The 17,558-nt window shown below is 40.9% G+C and overlaps 1 protein-coding gene across 2 annotated transcripts in view; it reads left to right on the top strand.

Annotated features, from left to right (window-relative positions):
- Positions 1-15,736, top strand: part of LOC144680646 (regulating synaptic membrane exocytosis protein 1-like) — a 424,723-nt gene extending 408,987 nt beyond the window's left edge. For both annotated transcript variants that reach the window (XM_078541864.1, XM_078541865.1), the window contains 2 exons: positions 8,701-8,918; positions 15,564-15,736. In XM_078541864.1, coding sequence (XP_078397990.1) covers positions 8,701-8,918; positions 15,564-15,577 — 232 coding nt within the window. In that variant the 3' untranslated portion in view covers positions 15,578-15,736. The remainder of the gene's footprint in view (positions 1-8,700; positions 8,919-15,563) is intronic.
- Positions 15,737-17,558: the final 1,822 nt, after the last annotated feature.

The following is a 17,558-nucleotide window of genomic DNA, read 5'->3' on the forward strand; positions in this document are numbered from 1 at the left end:
TTTCCTACCTATCTTTCTGTTATCATCAAACCGTGATATTAATTGGACAGATGAGGTGGGTAAAAGGGATAAGGGAATGGAGTACCTACAATGTATACAGGACTCCTTTCTAACTCAATCTGTAAAAAGCACAACAAGGAAGATTTGTTATTGGATCTAGTAATGAGCAATGAACCAGAGCAGATAAGAGAAGTGAAAGTAGGGGAACATCTAGGTAATAATAACCACTTGAAGATGTTGATAGAAAAGGACATAAGTATGAGGGAAACCACATGAACAGGTTGGAGAAATACTGTTTTTTGTGGGATCCTTGGGATCAAGGAACATGGGAGCAGAAATCCCACCCCCAGTGAGCTGCCAGCCTGTCAGAGGTCATCATTGCTGTCACTACCACCAGGAGAGTGGTGGTAGTTGCCAGCAGTGCAACCACCAGAGGCCCAGAATCAGAGAGGGACCCAGGCCACAGGTGAGGGAGGTGAGGGAGGATGGGATGGGAGTGGCCGGGCAAGGGGAGGGGGGGGGGAGTGGAGTGGCTGGACAGGGGGAGACATGGGGGTGCGGTGGTGGCTCTCAACGTGCCCTCCTCCTTCCTGGTGCCAGTTCCCTCGATCAGGCACGGAGTGCTTGACAACAAGGGACACACCCCCAGCAACAGGGTTTGCTTCTCGGGATTCCCGCATGGTGACTGTCCTGCCCCCTGCTGGTTGAGTGTCAGTGTCAGTGAGATGAGGCCCTTAAGTGGACATTAATTGCCCACTTAAGGGCCTCAATCGAGTTGGAGGGGGACGGCCGTCCACGAACCTTCCTTCCCTAGACTTAATCGGGAAGAGGTGGGAAGGCAACAGGTTCCCCACCCATACTCTCCCACCGAAATAAATATCCCACCCATCTCCAAACTCGCCTCAGGGGAAGGCATTTAATTCTGCCCATTGAGTCATTTACCTCATCAAGAGGCCATGCAGCTCATTGAGTCCATGCAGGCTCCCCACACAGCAATCCAGTCAGTCCCATTCCACCACTCAATCCCCATAGTCCTGCAGGTTTATTTCCTTCAAGTGCCCATCCCATTTCCTTTTGAAACCATTGATTGCTTCCGCTTCTACCATCCTCGTGGGCAGCGAGTTCCAGGTTGTTACCACTCGCTGTGTAAAATAGTTCTTCTTCATATTCCCCCTGCACCTGTTGCCCAAAACCTTAAATCTGTGTTCACTAGTCTTTGTACAGACAGCTAACGGGAACAGCCTTTCTTTGTCTACCTTATCTATACCTGTCATAATCTTGTACATCTCTATTAAATCTCCCCTCAATCTCTCTTTGCTCCAAGGAGAACAACCCCAGCTTCTCCTAACTTTGAAACTAAAATCCCTCATCCCTGGAACCATTCTGCTAAACCTGCTCTGCACCCTCTCAAGGAGCCTCACACCCTTCCCAAAGTGTGGTGACCAGAACAGGACACAATCTCTGAGTTAGGGCCTAACTGAATGCTCAGCATAATTTCCCTGCTTTTGTACTCGATGTCTCTACTTATGAAACCCAAAATGCCATATGCTTTGCTAACCAACCTCTCAATAGGTCCTGTCACCTTCAAAGTTTGATGCACATGAACCCCCAGCTCCTTGCGCTTCTTTAGAACTGTGCCATTAAGCCTATATTGCCTCTCTTGCTCTCTTCTGCCAAAATGCATCACCTCACACTTCTCTATTTCATCTGCCACTTGTCTGCCCATTTTGCGAGCATATCCATGCCCTGTTGCAGGGGAGGTGAATGAATAAAAAAGGCAGTTAGTATCATCTTCACTGTTTGCCTCTTCTCCTTGGTATCATCGGCAAATTTGGAAATTCTACCCTGTGTTCCAAGATCCAGGTTATTTGCATATCACAGAAAAGCAATGGTCCTAGTACTGACCCTTGTCTACCATTGACTACCATCCTCCAGCCTGAAAAATTACCATTTACCATAACTTGCTGTTTTCTCTCCTTCAGCCAATAGAACACCCTCCTATTCCATGAGCCTGAATTTTGTCAACCAGTCTTTTATATGATACTTTGTTGAACACTTTCTTAAAATCCATATAGACAACATCCACCACATTCCTTTCATCAACCTTCTCTGTTACTTCATTAAAAAATTCAATTAGATTAGTCAAACATGATCTCCCTTTACAAATCTGTGCTGCTTTCCCAACACAAACCTCTCCAAATGCCTGTTGATATTTTCCCTGATTATTGTTATTCAAACCTTACCCACCAGTGATGTTACTAAGAATATCCTTTCACCCTTTTTTGAATAAGGGTGCCACAATTGCCACTCTCCAATTCTCCAGCACCTTCCCCATATTTGGGAAAGATTGGAAAATTATGGCAAGCCCTTCCACAATCTCTACTCCCAATTCCTTCAGCAAGCTGAGATGCAAGCCACCCGATCTTGTGACTTATGCACTCTAAGCATAGCCAGCCTTTTCAGTACCCCCTCCCTTTCAATTTACATCCTATCTTTAGCTTCTTCTATCTCTGCTCCTAATGATATTTTGTCAGATTCCAATTCTCTTTACACTGATACAAAATACTTATTAAGTATTCTAGCCTTATTTAAGATTCCTGCTGTGTAATTCTATTTGTTCCTTTCCTGTCAACATCCTCCTTTACTTCATTCTTTCCTATGTTCTCCTGTTTTTTGTTTACACGTAGGCTGCTTACATTTCTTGTAGATCCCTCCCTTCTCCCCCCCTTACTAGTTTTAAGCATTTGCCACCTCCCTATTCACCCTTTCCACTAGGACACAGGACCTATCGTGGTTCAGTTGGAGCCTAACCTATTGTTATAGCTCCTTCCTGTCCCAGAACTGGTTCCAGTGCTTTTTCAATCTGCTGAACACAGTAGCCAGCAAACTCCTCCGCTGTACTCTCAAGGAACACTGAACTTCATCAGATTTGTGGGGATCTTGTCAGCAACATAATGTCAGTGTTGTTTCATGAATGTGATTAGTAATAATTGTCAGTGCAGACTTTACATTACTGTTGGTAATTAATGCTTTTAATTGTCTAATTATTGGTTTCATTGTAGCTTATTTAGCTTGCAGTTAATGTGCTATTCAGGTTACATTGAAAGGATTATGAAATAATGAGTCACAGGTTTGCAAGCACCCAGCAGTATGTTCTCCACGCTACAATGGATAGTCAACACTTGAATGCAACGACAAGATGAAGACTCATACCAAAATGCTAATTTGTGCAGACGCCTTGGCCGGAATTTTGCAGCCTCTCAGGCTGGCGGGTTCTTCCGGTCCCGCCGAAGTGAACGGAGATTTCAATGGCTCACTGGCCGGAAAATCCGGCCCTTCTCTTTATTTTGCTGATCAATTAACTGCAACCTGGACAATGAACACCACATTCAATAATCTGGGCCGGGGAGTGGTGGGGGAATAACTCTAGGGATTGTCAGTTAGCAAAAGTTGACTTGTGAGATGATTACCACGAGGGCTGAGTTTGTTGTTGAGAAGCGACAGTGCTACTTCCCCGTAGGAAAATTCGAGATCAGCTAAGGGGAACAGTATTAATTGTGCAGACTAACTTTGTGTGACAATATGATCAACACTGATGTATTATGTGATGCTACTTGAAATGTTCTATACTTTGCACAGTAAATTGCAGTTCATACACAGGACATACTTCCAGATAACTCGTATTTCACTGCCCTTGCTCCTGCTTGTCCACGAGGTGGCAGTATTATATAGAATTAGACACTTTAAACAATGACCATATGTGTTCTAAGTACTTACATACTGCTCAGACTTTGCACAGTCAGCTCCATCAAAATATTTAGTCTCTTTCATGAGTGTGACAAAAGACACAGGTACCAAAAAGTCTGAAACCATTTGTCTCTCCCTCAAGTTCCATTCTGTATCTCTTTTTTATATATTGTCCTCTTCTTGTTATCACTTTCAACTCATCAGCTCACTCTTGCCTCCTTTCTGTCTGATTTTTCACATCTGTCCCTTCTGCATCTTTTACTTCCTTTCCTTTCTCTGCTCCTTCCCTGCAGTTTGTCTGTCTCTGCTCCATCTCTTCTCTTTGTGCGTGTTTCTTTATATTATGTGTGCTCTCTCTTCCCTTGAGACTTTCTCACCTATCCTTGTTTGTCTTTCCTCCATCTTTTTTGATCTCCTTTCTTCTCTTTCCCTTTGCTCTTAATTCTCTCCATATTTCTCTGTGATGTGTGTGCTCTCTATTTCCCTCTTTCATGGTCTCCAGTGCAGTACTGAGGGAGTGTTGCCCTGTTGGAAATGCCTCCTTCCAAATGAAACGTTAAACCAGGTGAACATCAAAAATCCCATGGCACTATTTCGAAGAAGAGCAACAGAGTTTTCCCCATTGTCCTGCCAATATTTAATTCTCCAATCAACATCACAAAAAGGGTTATCTAGTTATTATTACATTGCTGTTTGTGGGATCTTGCTGTGCACATAGATTGGCTGCTGTGTTTCCTACTCATTATACCAGTGACCACATTTCAGAAGCTTTTCATTGGCTGCAAAGTGCTTTGAGCCACCTAGAGATTGTGAAATGTGCTAAAAAATATAAATCTTTCTTTCTTTCTCTTGTGTTCTCAGAGCTTTTCAGGGTGAGAAATGGAGAAGTTTTCCAGATTTTAGGGCTTAGGCAACTGAAGGTCTGACCACCAATGGTAACACAAAGGAAATGGGGAGGTGCAGAAGAAACCAGAGTTGAAGGAATGCAGGTTTCTCAGAGGGATATTTAAAATTACATAGAATATACAGCATGGAAACAGGCCATTCGGCAACTAGTCTGTGCTGGTGTGTGTTCTTTTGCAAGAGTCTCCTCCCATTCCATCTACTCCATCTCAGCCTTCCAACAAATTTTCCAGTTCCTTTCCCTCGTGCACTAGTCTGCTTTCCTTTTGAAAGCATTTAAGATATTTGTCTCACTGACGTTCTGTGTTCACAATTGCCACATTTTAACCACACAGTGAGTTAAGAAATTTCTCCTTATCCGCTGTTGGATTTATTGGTTACAACCTTGTCATTTTTACCCATGGTTTTGGATTCTCCCAGTGGAAACGTTCTCCCATATCCACCCTGTCCACCTCATTCATAAACCCAAAGACCTATATCAGCTCTGCATTAAAGGAAAAATCTTAACCTGTTCAAACTTTCCAGATAACTGTAATTACTTAATTGTATTTCCATCTCTGGAGATATTTTTTACATTTTCTCCAGTGCTTCTATGCCTTGTTTACGGTATGAAGATCAGAGCTACGCACTGCACTCTCTAAGTGCGGCCTGACCAGGGTCCTATACAAATTTAACAAAATGTCACTGCTATTGAATTTGATACCTCTAGAAATAAATCTGTATATGTATAGAACACTTTTCACAACCTCAGGATATCCCAGTGTTTCACAGCATATGAAGTACTGTCGAAGTGTAGTTATTGTTGTAACGTAATGAAATGAACTGTAACGTAATGAGCTCAAGGGAAATGTTCCCCACTGCAGGGTCCCGGCACAAAGCCTTGTCCAACAGGAGCAGCAATCAATGACACTCCACCTGATTTCATAAATGTGAGGTTATCCCTTTTGGCAGCAAAAACAGGAAAGCAAATTATTATCTGAATGGCTATAAATTGAGAGAGGGGAATGTACAACGAGACCTGGGTGGGATCAAAGGGTATGGGGAGAAAACAGGAGCAGGCTATTGAGTTGGATGATCAGCCATGATCATAATGAATGGCGGAGCAGGCTTGAAGGGCCGAATGGCCTATTCCTGCTCCTAGTTTCTATGTTTCAGATTGATCACCTTAGCTTCAATATGGTCAGTAAAATATGGAGAGCTCACTCCAATCTCTTCCCACATTCTCCAGCACTTAGCTCTACAAAGTACTCAAAAACTATAGCTATAGTTGTTGTTAGCCTCAGAAACTGTTTGGAATAATTATTTTCTCCTACAAAGAGATAACACATCCTCTAAACATTGCCCACTGAGGTTCTAGGGTGGAAAGTTATACAATAATTATATTTTAGGAGTAAACTCTGCCTGTTCCAGAACCAGTCGAGCAAGCTTCGTTGGATTAGCTATGCTTCTGACACCAGCAACTGCTCCTGTATCAAGGCTTTTTCCACAAACGTGAAATGTTATTCCTACAAAATATCATTTGTAAACTCCATGATTTTTAAATTGTTTTTTTTTAATGGCATTCGAATTCCCACTTTAGTCCCACCTGTATATCCCAATTTTTCTTTTTCTTTCTGCAAAATAATTCTGATGTGATTATAATCCATGCTTTTCACTTCTGGGTTTGCTGTCTATGAAAACTGGTTGTTCAGCCAATCAACTGTTGCTGGACACCAGATGGTGCCAGATTCAAAGTCACATCAGAATAAAGGAAATCAACCATTCAGAGCCAGCTCCATCTTTATGGTCAGATTTTTTCGAGCTTAGCGGCGAGCACTATTCTTTCATCACTCACCACAAATTCCAGACCAATACTACTTTACCAAGTAACATTCAAGGACAAAAGGGCAACTAAGATATTGACATAACTTGGCTTTTCACACTCTGCAGCATGTTACAAAATGGAAATACTTAAATGAACAAAACAAAATAGAAAATCATATTCCAGAGCATTGCAAAGGAACAAAGTACATAAATTGTCCTTTAAACTGTCCATTTAGTTCCAAGGTGAAAGGGAGCTGGGCTCTCAAGGACAACTAATCAGCATTTCTGGATACAAAGCCCATGGTGATTCACATTGCCGTGGTGATGGGCTTTGAGATGGGAAGGGTACAGAGGGAGCCATTGTGATATTGGGTTACAGGTTTTCCTAAAATATCACTGAATATCGCAGACAGGTTAGTCTGCCAGGGTCCGGGAGAGAGAGAGAGAGAAGTTAGAGGACGAAAGTCTCTCTGGTTCACCATGCAGGAATGTGGGTGGGAGCTCACGTTCAGATTGAAGAGACCAAACCATGAGGAGTTAAGATGAGGCTGGAAGATTCGTCTAGCTTTAGCTAGAGGGAGAAGTCTCCAGAAGAACAGAAGTGAACCCTTGGGGGCTAAGAGTCACTTTAGACTGGTTTTGGGAGAATTAGATGTCTACTTAAAGGACAGTGTAACGTATACCTGTGGAGTTTGGTTTTTTGCTTGTGCTAGATTAACAAGGGGGTATTCTGTTCTGTGGTTTAAAGTGAGAGGGCAAATGCATGGCAGAAGCAGTATAATGTGGATAAATGTGAGGTTATCCATTTTGGTAGCTAAAACAGGAAAGCAGATTATTATCTGAATGGCTATAAATTGAGAGAGGGGAATGTGCAACGAGACCTGGGTGTCCTTGTATACCAGTCGCTGAAAGTAAGCAGGCGGTAAAGAAGGCAAATGGTATGTTGGCCTTCATAGCCGGAGGATTCGAGTAGAGGAACAGGGATGTCTTACTGCAATTGTACAGGGCCTTGATGAGACCACACCTGGAATATTGTGTGCAGTTTTGGTCTCCTTATCTGAGGAAGGATGTACTTGCTATAGAGGGAGTGCAGCGAAGGTTTACCCGACTGATTCCTGGGATGGCGGGACTGACACATGAGGAGAGATTGAGTCGATTAGGATTATATCCGCTGGAGTTCAGAAGAATGAGAGGGGATCTCATAGAAACCTATAAAATTCTAACAGGACTAGATAGGGTAGATGCAGGAAGGATGTTCCCGATGGTGGGGGAGTCCAGAACCAGGGGCCACAGTCTGAGGATATGGAGTAGACCATTTAGGACTGAGATGAGGAGAAATTTCTTCACCCAGAGAGTGGTGAGCCTGTGGAATTCGTTAGCACAGAAAGTAGTTGAGACCAAAACATTGTACGCTTTCAAGAAGGAGCTAGATATAGCTCTTGGGGCGAAAGGGATCAAAGGATATGGGGAGAAAGTGGGAGCAGGCTATTGAGTTGGATGATCAGCCATGATCATAATGAATGGCGGAGCAGGCTCGAAGGGCCGAAAGGCCTACTCCTGCTCCTAGTTTCTATGTTTCTATGTAAACGTCGCCTGCAAAGATAGTGCTTAGTTAATAGAGCTTTTAGTCTTTCATTATAGTAAATGTCTTAAAACTTAAATCTTTCATTTCATTCTTTCAGTTATTAATTGGAAGTTCAAATTTCTTTTAAAAGTTATCAGTTTCCACGGGGATTGTTACAGATGCTAAATAATAAGTAATACATTTCCACAATTGACTTTATTGCAAATTTCTAACATTTTACTTTTTGTTTCTATTCACATGAAAGTGACACTCCTAAGAATATTTTTACAGATTGAAAACAAATTCTTGAAATCCTCAGAACCTCCAGGTGATGAAAATCTTTGGGATTGATTGTAGCAAACTGAACATACAGGGAATGAGGGACAAAGGCTGCAGATTTTTAGCAATACATTAGGGACATTTACAAATTATTTTTTACAAAAAGATGGTACTTGTCAAATATCTCACACAATTATTGTGTGATATCCCTTTAAATATTCAGCACTAGATTCTCCTCTTGGGAAAATTCAGGCAATAAGACGAGAGTGGAAGAACACTTTCTTGTTGGGATGTAATGAGCGGAGGGTGTGACTATGCCACACAAGACAAGCATGGCTATCACTACATGTACAATAGGGACTGAAATTAAAGGGCTCACTTTATTTTGTTTACCTTCCCCGCAGGCGATTACATCAACAATTTGAGAGCTACAAGGAACAGATACGAAAAATAGGTGATGAAGCACGTCGTTACCAGGGGGAGCACAAGGATGATGCTCCAACCTGTGGGATCTGCCTCAAAACCAAGTTTGCCGATGGCTGTGGCCATATCTGCTCTTACTGCCAGACCAAATTTTGTGCCCGGTGTGGCGGTCGGGTTACTCTTCGCTCAAATAACGTGAGTACACTCAGCAATGTCTGATCAAGGACCTACTCACCATTTATCCTTGTTTATCTGACTGCACTATCATTGCTTCATGATCTTGGATAGTTCCTATGTTAGGGAGCAAGGTACAGAGCTATTCCTTCATTTGAACGTGGTCTAACTTAATGGAATATATTTTCCTCCATTTGTAATGCAAGTGAATATGTTTGTTTCCCTGCTTTATACTCCCACTAACCATTTTCTAATATTAGCAAACTGAGGAAATACTATGTTCACAATGTATTGTTTGGTCTCCTCCATACACCAATGGATAGATTTTGTCAGGGCTATATTATTGTGTTGTTGGGTTGGAGTAGTTTCAAGAGCTCCCAAAGACTGTTAGCTACAAAGGCTTTATTGTAACATATTTAGTGTAACACTCCCTTACTAGCTTCTTTCCATGCTGCTTTCTCCTAGAGTCTCTGAGATCACACATATGTCACTTCCTTCTGTGACATCACAGACTATTGCAGTTAACCCTTTATGGGACTCAGTCTAACATACTCTATTATACTACATCCCCCAAGTGTCTAATCAGACTTCAGCGTTCTCTGATGTTCCTGGAATCCCAAGGTTTCAGTCTCCTAGTCATTTCAGTGTTTTGAAGTCTCATAGGAAATATAGCCTCCTTTTGTTCTCTTAGGTAAATGTTGTTTTTATTTCTCTCTCTCTCTCCATGTTCTCTTCTTGTTCTCTCTTTTCTTTCCTTCCTCTGTTTTTTTGAGATTCTCACCTCTTACACTGATAAGCGTTCTAGTGCCCTCACTAGTCTACTGTACCTCATTCTCCTCTCGTCTGTAGGGAATAAAACCTTCTCATTCTGCTACTGGTCCTCTGGACGCTGTTGAACAGAATTTGAACTAGTAGATGGTTCTTTTGATTCCTGTCTATGAATTGTGCACGTGATACATCTGGATATCATTTCTTCCAGTGACTTTGAGAGACTCAGCCACCAAACCGAATACCGTGCTCTGGCCCTGCACCTGGTAATACCTAAATGACCTTGATGTAGGCGTTGTAAGATCTCACGTCTCAATGCTCTTGGGATTACTATTCCATCACCGTATATCAGTAAATCCTCAATCGCTGTCAGATGTGCTCATTGCTCAAAATATGGTCTCAGGATAGGACTATGTGGTATACATGTTGGCCATCGTTTAATGCAAAATTCTCTGATCTGCTTACATTCCTTATCTGATATTTGAGCCTCTTTGATTTCACTCAATCTTTGTGTAGTTGCCGGTAATGCATGGACTGTCATAATAGCAAACTCCTCGACTTCTTCCACAAATTCAATATCGCTTTTTTCTGGATTCCCTGTTTAGCAATGCGTGATAATGTGTCTGCTGTATAATGTGTATACTGTATAAGTATAAAACTTCATCAATCTTAATTTAAACCTTTGAACTCTTGATGGCATTGCTACAAACTCTTTTGAATTCAATAGTGTGACTAAAGCTTTATGGTACGTTTTTACCATAGACTAATATGTAGTTAGCAAATTTCTTGCATGTCTATGTGGCTGCTAATGCTTTCTTTTTGATTACTGCGTATCTCTTCTCTGTATCTATAAATGACAGTGATGTGTAATAGATCAGTCTGCGTTTTCCATCTGTACCTGAAAATATACTGCACCCAATCCTGCAGATCATAATATGCAAATATCTCTGAAGACATCAACCTCTCCTTGATTTTGTTGAATCATTTCTGATGTGCTTCTTCCAAACAATATTAATTGTTGTGGCATAAGCAACTGGCGTAGTGGCTCATTGAACTCTGTGAAGATTTTTAAAAATAAATTTTACCACTTGATTCACCATTCCCATAAACCTTTGCAACCCCACAATGTTCCTTGGAGCTGGAAATTCTTTTATGACTGGTATTCAGGCAAAAGGTATGTGTCCAGATGTTTTTTAAATAGACAAAAGCCTTTGAGACAGTAGCTCCCTGGTGGATTCGCTGTGGCAATAATAATGCATCAAGGGCTTTGCTGAGAGCCCAGACATCAATTAGTGTGTTGAAACACCTGAGCCCCAGGGAAAACATTGCTTGATTGACAGCTCTGGCTCGCTGATTTCTGCTGTCAATTGCACAATGTTTATTTGCACAAGGCTAAGAGGTTTCAAGTGCCTGCAGTTTTTGCTGTTGATACTTTAAAGGTTTTGGATGATTGACACTTTTATTGGGATATAGTGAAAGGACTTTTCAACATAGTGGAAAGTAAATGGAAATGAATGACTGATTTTTTAAAGAGTTTTTTATTCCACATCCTATTGTCTATATAGGGTGCATTGGTTCTATACAATGTATAGTGGGTGAACAGACATGGGAGTGCCGTAGCTTGGATTAGGGGGCATCAGGGGCTATGGGACATTGGTGGGGGCAGGTTTGAATTTACCTTTCAAAAGGTTCCCTCATGTAGATTATGGCTCATAACACCACTAAGGTGCTGTGAACCACGACTCATTGAAAAGCTGGCCCAACTCCAGTAAAATTGCAGAGTACTAGGACATGCCTATCCCTGCAATGGAGCCAACCAAGTCGGGAGTGCCAGGTGTGGGCTCATGATCTGAACCAACCCACATACCTAAAAGTCACTCCCAAAAATCAGAAAACCCAGGAATGGGGTTGGAATTCCAGAATCGGGATCCACCCACCATTTTTAGAGGGCTTCCAGTCATCCCGACTTGGCAAAAATCCAGGCCTATGACTCCTTTGCTCTTTGGTGCACTCCTTCAAGCTGTCATTACACACAGCAGTCTAAAATGCTGAGTTTCTGTTTGAGAGTGACCCACACAAAAACCCCTGAGCTTCCTGCCTCTTCCCACTCTTCTGGAGATTTTCCTCTGTCCCCCAACTCTATCAGGAGATGGAATTCCTAGAATAGCTGCATTGCCAGTTCATGACTGAACACAAGAGCATAGGAATTAGGAGCAGGAGTACGTCATTTGACCCCTCGAACCTGCTCCAGGATCCGATAAGATCCTGGGCTGATCTGATTGTGGTTTCAACTCCACTTTCCTGTCTGTCCGCCATAGCTCTTGATTCCCTTGTCGATCAAAAATCTGTCCAACTCAGCCTTGAATATATTCAATGACCCAGCCTCCATGGCTCTCTGGGGAAGAGAATTCCAGACGCTAGCGACCCTCTGAGAGAAGGAAATTCTCCTCATGTCAGTCTTAAATGGCAGACCCTTAATTTTTAAACTGTGTTCCCTAGTTCTAGACTCCCCCACAAGAGGATACATCCTATCAAGTTCCCTCAAGATCTTATATGTTTCAATAAGATCACCTCTCACTCTTCTAAACTCCGATGGACACAGGCCCAACCTTTCCAACATTGTTAGCTAACTCTTTCATCCCAGAAATCCATCAAGTGAACCTTCTCTGAACTGCTTCTATTACAATTATATCATTTCTTAAGTAGGAGACCAAAACTGTACACAGTACACCAGATAAGGTCTTATTATGTCCTTGTGCAATTATATCAACAGCTCCCTACCTTTATACTCGATTCCCATTGCAATAAATTCCAACATTTCATTTCCCTTCCTAATCACTTGCTGTACTAAATCAAGCACCAAGACAGCTGGATCACTCTGTACCTCAGAGTTCTGCAGTCTCTCCATTTAAATAATATTCTGCTTACCTTTTCTTAATGCCAAAGTGGACAAGTTCACATTTTCTCACATTGTACTCCATTTGCCAAATATTTGCCCACTCACTTAGCCTATCTATATACCTTTGTAGACTCCTTACCTCCTCTTGGCAACTTACTTTCCCACTTAACTTTTTGTCATCAGTAAATTTAGCTACTATGCATTTAGCCCCTTCATTCAAGTCATTGATATAGGTTGTAAATAGTTGAGGCCCCAGCACTGATCCATGTGGCACATGGATCAGTTACAGCTTCTTAACCTGAAAATGACCCATTTATCCCTACTATCTGCTTCCTGTTAGTTAACCAATCCTCTATCTATGCTAATATGGTACCCACTACACCATGAGCTCTTATTTTGTGTCGTAACCTTTGACGTAGCACCTTATCAAATGTCTTTTGGAAATTCAAGTACACCACATCTATAGCTTCCCCTTTATCGACCTTGCTTGTTCTTTCCTCAAAGAACTCAAATTTGTCACACATGATTAAACCACCTTGACTCTGCCTGATTGTATAATGATTTTCTAAACGTCCTGCTGTAACCTCCTTAATAATGGATTCTAACATTTTCCCTATGACAAATGTTAGACTAGCTTTTCTTTTTTCTGTCTCTCTCATTTCTTGAATAAAGGTGTTAAATTAGTGATTTTGCAATCTGCTGGGACCTTTCCAGAATCTAGGGAATTTTGGAAGATCACAACTAATGCATTCACTATCTCTGCAGCCACTTCTTTTAAAACCCTAGGATGCAGGCCAACAGGTCCATGGGACTTGTCAACCTTTAGTTTTAAGTTTCTCCCCGCTTTGTATTTCTAGCTTTTCAAGTACTTGGGGTTGTTTTTTTGTGTTTTCTACTGTGAAGACAGACACAAAATATCCATTCAATACCTCCGCCATTTCCTTTTTCCCATTATTAATTCCCCAGTCTCACCCTGTAAGGGACTAATACTCTCTTTAGTTACTCTTTTTAAAATACTTGCTGAAGCTTTTACTGTCTGTTTATGTATTTCCATCAGGCTTTCTCTCATACTCAGAATTTCTCCTTTTTTGTAGTCATTCTTTGCTGGTTTTTAAAATCCGTCCAATCTTCTAACCTACTACTAACCTCATAGCATTGTACACTTTTTTCTTTCAATTTGATACTATCCTTAACTTCCTTAGTAACAGATGGTGCATCCTTCTCATAGAGCCTTTGTTTCTCAATAGAATATATCTTTGCTGAGAGTTAAGAAATATCTCCTCAAATAATTGTCTGCCACTGCTTCTCCACTGCCCTATCTTTTAATCTATTTTCTCGGTTCACATTAGCTAACGCTGTCTTCATTGTAATTGCCTTTATCTAAGTTTAAGACACTAGTCTTAGACCCACACTTCACATCCTCAACTGAATGTGAAATTCTATCATGTTATGATAATTGTTGCCTGAAGATGAAGTAATTAATTAATCCTGTCTCATTGCACATTACTGGGTCTAAAATACCTACTCCCTGGGTGGTACTAAAACGTACTAGATGGAAGCATTTAACAATTAGCTCTACCCAAGGTCATAGATAGGGTCACTGACAAGCCAGAGAGCCATGTGAGTTTTATCAGTCACCAATTACAAGGTTACCCTTGAATTTGTTTCTCTTCATCAACATCATGAACACTTTTGCAAACAATCGTGACATTTACAACCTAACTTGACCTTGAAGGCTCTGTACCTGTCACACCCGCTGTCACCTCCTTTTGCTGTGACCTTTATACAATATCTGACATCTCCAAGATTCCAAATTCTGGGAAAATGTATTTCTAGCAGCAGTCATTCCATACTCATCTCTTGTTTCACACTGAAGTACAAGCTTCAACCTTTACTGCACAATGAATGCTGTAATGCAGGCTTAACTTAATCCATGTTTCTAGAACCAATTGTTTATTGTACTGTTGCAAGAACACAATAGTCATCCCAAACAATGATACAAAGATGATTCTTAGAATCCATTCCATGCTGTCTCTGTCTAACAAGTTTGTACATTATTTGACTGGGGTGGGGGGAAAAAAAATCTTGTATGAGTAACAGATCTAGCATTAAGAATAACTACTGAAAGTTAGATTGGCAGTTTTTCTGGACACTAAAATAAATATTTTGATGCCTCTGTTAAATTATTAACACTTTCCTTTACATAGTATATCCATTGTGATCTCCGCACGATCACCCAGTTATATAGATAACAAGAAATTGCAGGCTTATATATCAAAACTGTTTCTTATGGATATTAGAGTTCATCACAACCACTAACAAAAGACTATTATGGAAGTTTCTGGAGTATAGAAGATAATTTAAAGGGATGGCTCACATGTTAAGCTCCCATTTTTTAATGGTGTATGGAGGATGCCTCTTTTAACAATACTGGTTAGAAAGTTCAATAAGAGTGTTTTGATTCAGCCTCTATTTGAATTATAAGTGCTGGTAGTTCAGACATATGTTATAAATGTCATCTGTTGCATTTCTCTTCCATTGTCAGTTTGGTTTCGTTGGGGGTGATTTTCTCATCATTTTGCTTATCAAGAACAAAACATTGTGTCCTGTTTGGTTCTGTTGAAATTGCCTATGAAAGTGTGCTTTTATAAAATTGTTATGGCTCTTTCCAGTCTTTTGATTAACACTTGCTTACCTTTCTTCCTCTCTTTTCTTGTTTTCCTTTCTTTTCACTATGCTTCCTTGGATGCTCTCTCTAAAAGGAGGACAAAGTGGTTAGATTTCATGCTTTTTCTATCTTAGTTCTTTTTTCTATTGTTAACAAAATAGGAATGTAAATGGTAAAAGTGACTAACTGGAATGTGTTTAAAGGAAATTAAATGAGTAGTTATTAAAGTCCCAAAAATACACCCTTGCTAAGAAATGTTTGTTCATTTGTAATAGGGGTCAACAGTTTTCTTGCTCTAATGTTTGTTTTTTTAAAATTCATTTTATGGGATGTAGACTTCACTAGCTAGACCAGCATTTATTGCCCATCCCTAAGATGGTGGTGGCATCTTCTTTAACCTCTGCAGTCCATGTGGTGTAGGTACACCCACAGTGCTGTTAGGGAGGGAGCTCCAGGATTTTGATCCAGCGACAGTAAAGGAACGACAATATATTTCCAAGTCAGGACGGTGAGTGACTTGGAAGGGAACTTCCAGGTGGTGGTGTTCCCATGTGTCTGCTGCCCTTGTCCTCCTTATGCTGATCATTATGAGGGTGTTAGTGTTGGAAACTGGATTACTTCTGTAATTCAGACATTCATCAAGAGCTTTGAGGTCAGGTATAATTTTCACTTTAGTACTGTTGTCCCATATCCATTGACTGAAACTGTCCAAGAATATTTCACATTGGACCCTTACAGTTAGCAGCCATTTTCATTCCATCTATCTCAGCTAGATTTGAGCTCACATCTCCGAGTTGGACAATGTTAATAACTCGCTACACCATCCTGTTCATTCTTAATGCTTTAATTACTTGCCCTGCTTTATTGCTGTTTCATCTGGTAAAGTTACAAACAGATTTTTGTTCTTAGGTTGCCTGGATTTTTTAACTTCATTCACAGGATGTGGACACAGCTGGCAAGACCAGCATTTGTTGCCTATCACCAATTGCCTTTGAGAAAGTTGCCTTCTTACATGTAAGATTCTGAGGGGGCTTGATAGGATAGGTGCTGAGAGGATGTTGCCTCTCTTGGAGGTGTCCAAAACTAAGGGGTACAATTTAAGAATAGGGTGGCTCCCATTTAAGACGGAGATGTGGAGGAATTTCCTCACTCAGAGGGTTGTTAATGCTTGCAATTCCCAACCCCAGAGAGCAGTGGAGGCTGGCCATTGAATATATGCAAGCCTGAGTTAGAAATATTTTTGATCTACAAGGGAGTCATGGGCTTCCAGACAGGAACGTGGTGTTAAGGCCATAATCAGATCATCCATGATCTTATTGAATAGTGGAGTAGGCTTGAAGGGTATTGTGGCCTACTCGTAATTCTTAAAACTAACTGACTTTCTAGGCCATTTCAGAGGGCAATTAAGAGAGAACACATTACTGTGGGTCTGGAGTCACATATAGACCAGACCGGGTAAGGACGGTAGATATCTTTCCTTGAAATACATTAGTAAACCAGATGGGTTTTTACAACAATCCAATAGTTTACAGACAAGCAGACTGACAAAAAGGGTGAAAACATCACCTCTGCCCACTGGCATTGATTCCAGATTTATTTAATTAACATTTAATTAACCTTACATAACATTGATTCTTAAAAGACACTCATAAGAAAAGCACTGAGAGGCAGCCTGATGGTGCTGCATGTGTTGGTGCATCGTGATACTTTAATTCACTGATAGGAAGTGGATTCGCCTTCACAACTGGCCCATTTGAAGAGCTCTTTGTCTGTTCTGGGTCCATGTGTAGCAATTTCCCTAGAATAATGTAGAATAGTGAGCAGCTGGAGCAGTTTTATGCCATGTTTGCAATTGGACAGATTATGTTGAGGAATAAAAATAAGAAATGTGAAGACAAAGAAAATAAATTACAAAACAGAGGACAGTAATTTTTTTGAAAAGAATATTTACAACAACGGCAACTTAGATAGCACCATTAAGGTAATAAAATATTACAAGGCGCTTCACAGAAGCATTCTAAAACAAAATATTACACCAAGCCATAAGACGATATTAAATCAAATCCTTGATCAAATAAGTAGGTAGAGGAATGGCTTAAAGGGGAAGAGTGAGGTAGTGAGATGGAGAGAATTAGGGAGGGAATTCCAGAGCTTAGTACCTGGGCAGCTGATGGAGAAAGGGGTGATGACAGCAGATTTGAAGAAGACAGGAACAGAAGCTGAGGAGAGACAAATGTTAACCATATTAGCTAACATGGAAGTCAGAAAGGGAAGTTGGATAGTCAGTAGTTTAGTGTGAATAGGATCACATGAACAAGATGAGCTCAGAG

This window comes from Cetorhinus maximus, chromosome 5, assembly GCF_964194155.1.
Source record: "Cetorhinus maximus chromosome 5, sCetMax3.hap1.1, whole genome shotgun sequence".
Lineage (NCBI taxonomy): Eukaryota > Metazoa > Chordata > Chondrichthyes > Lamniformes > Cetorhinidae > Cetorhinus > Cetorhinus maximus.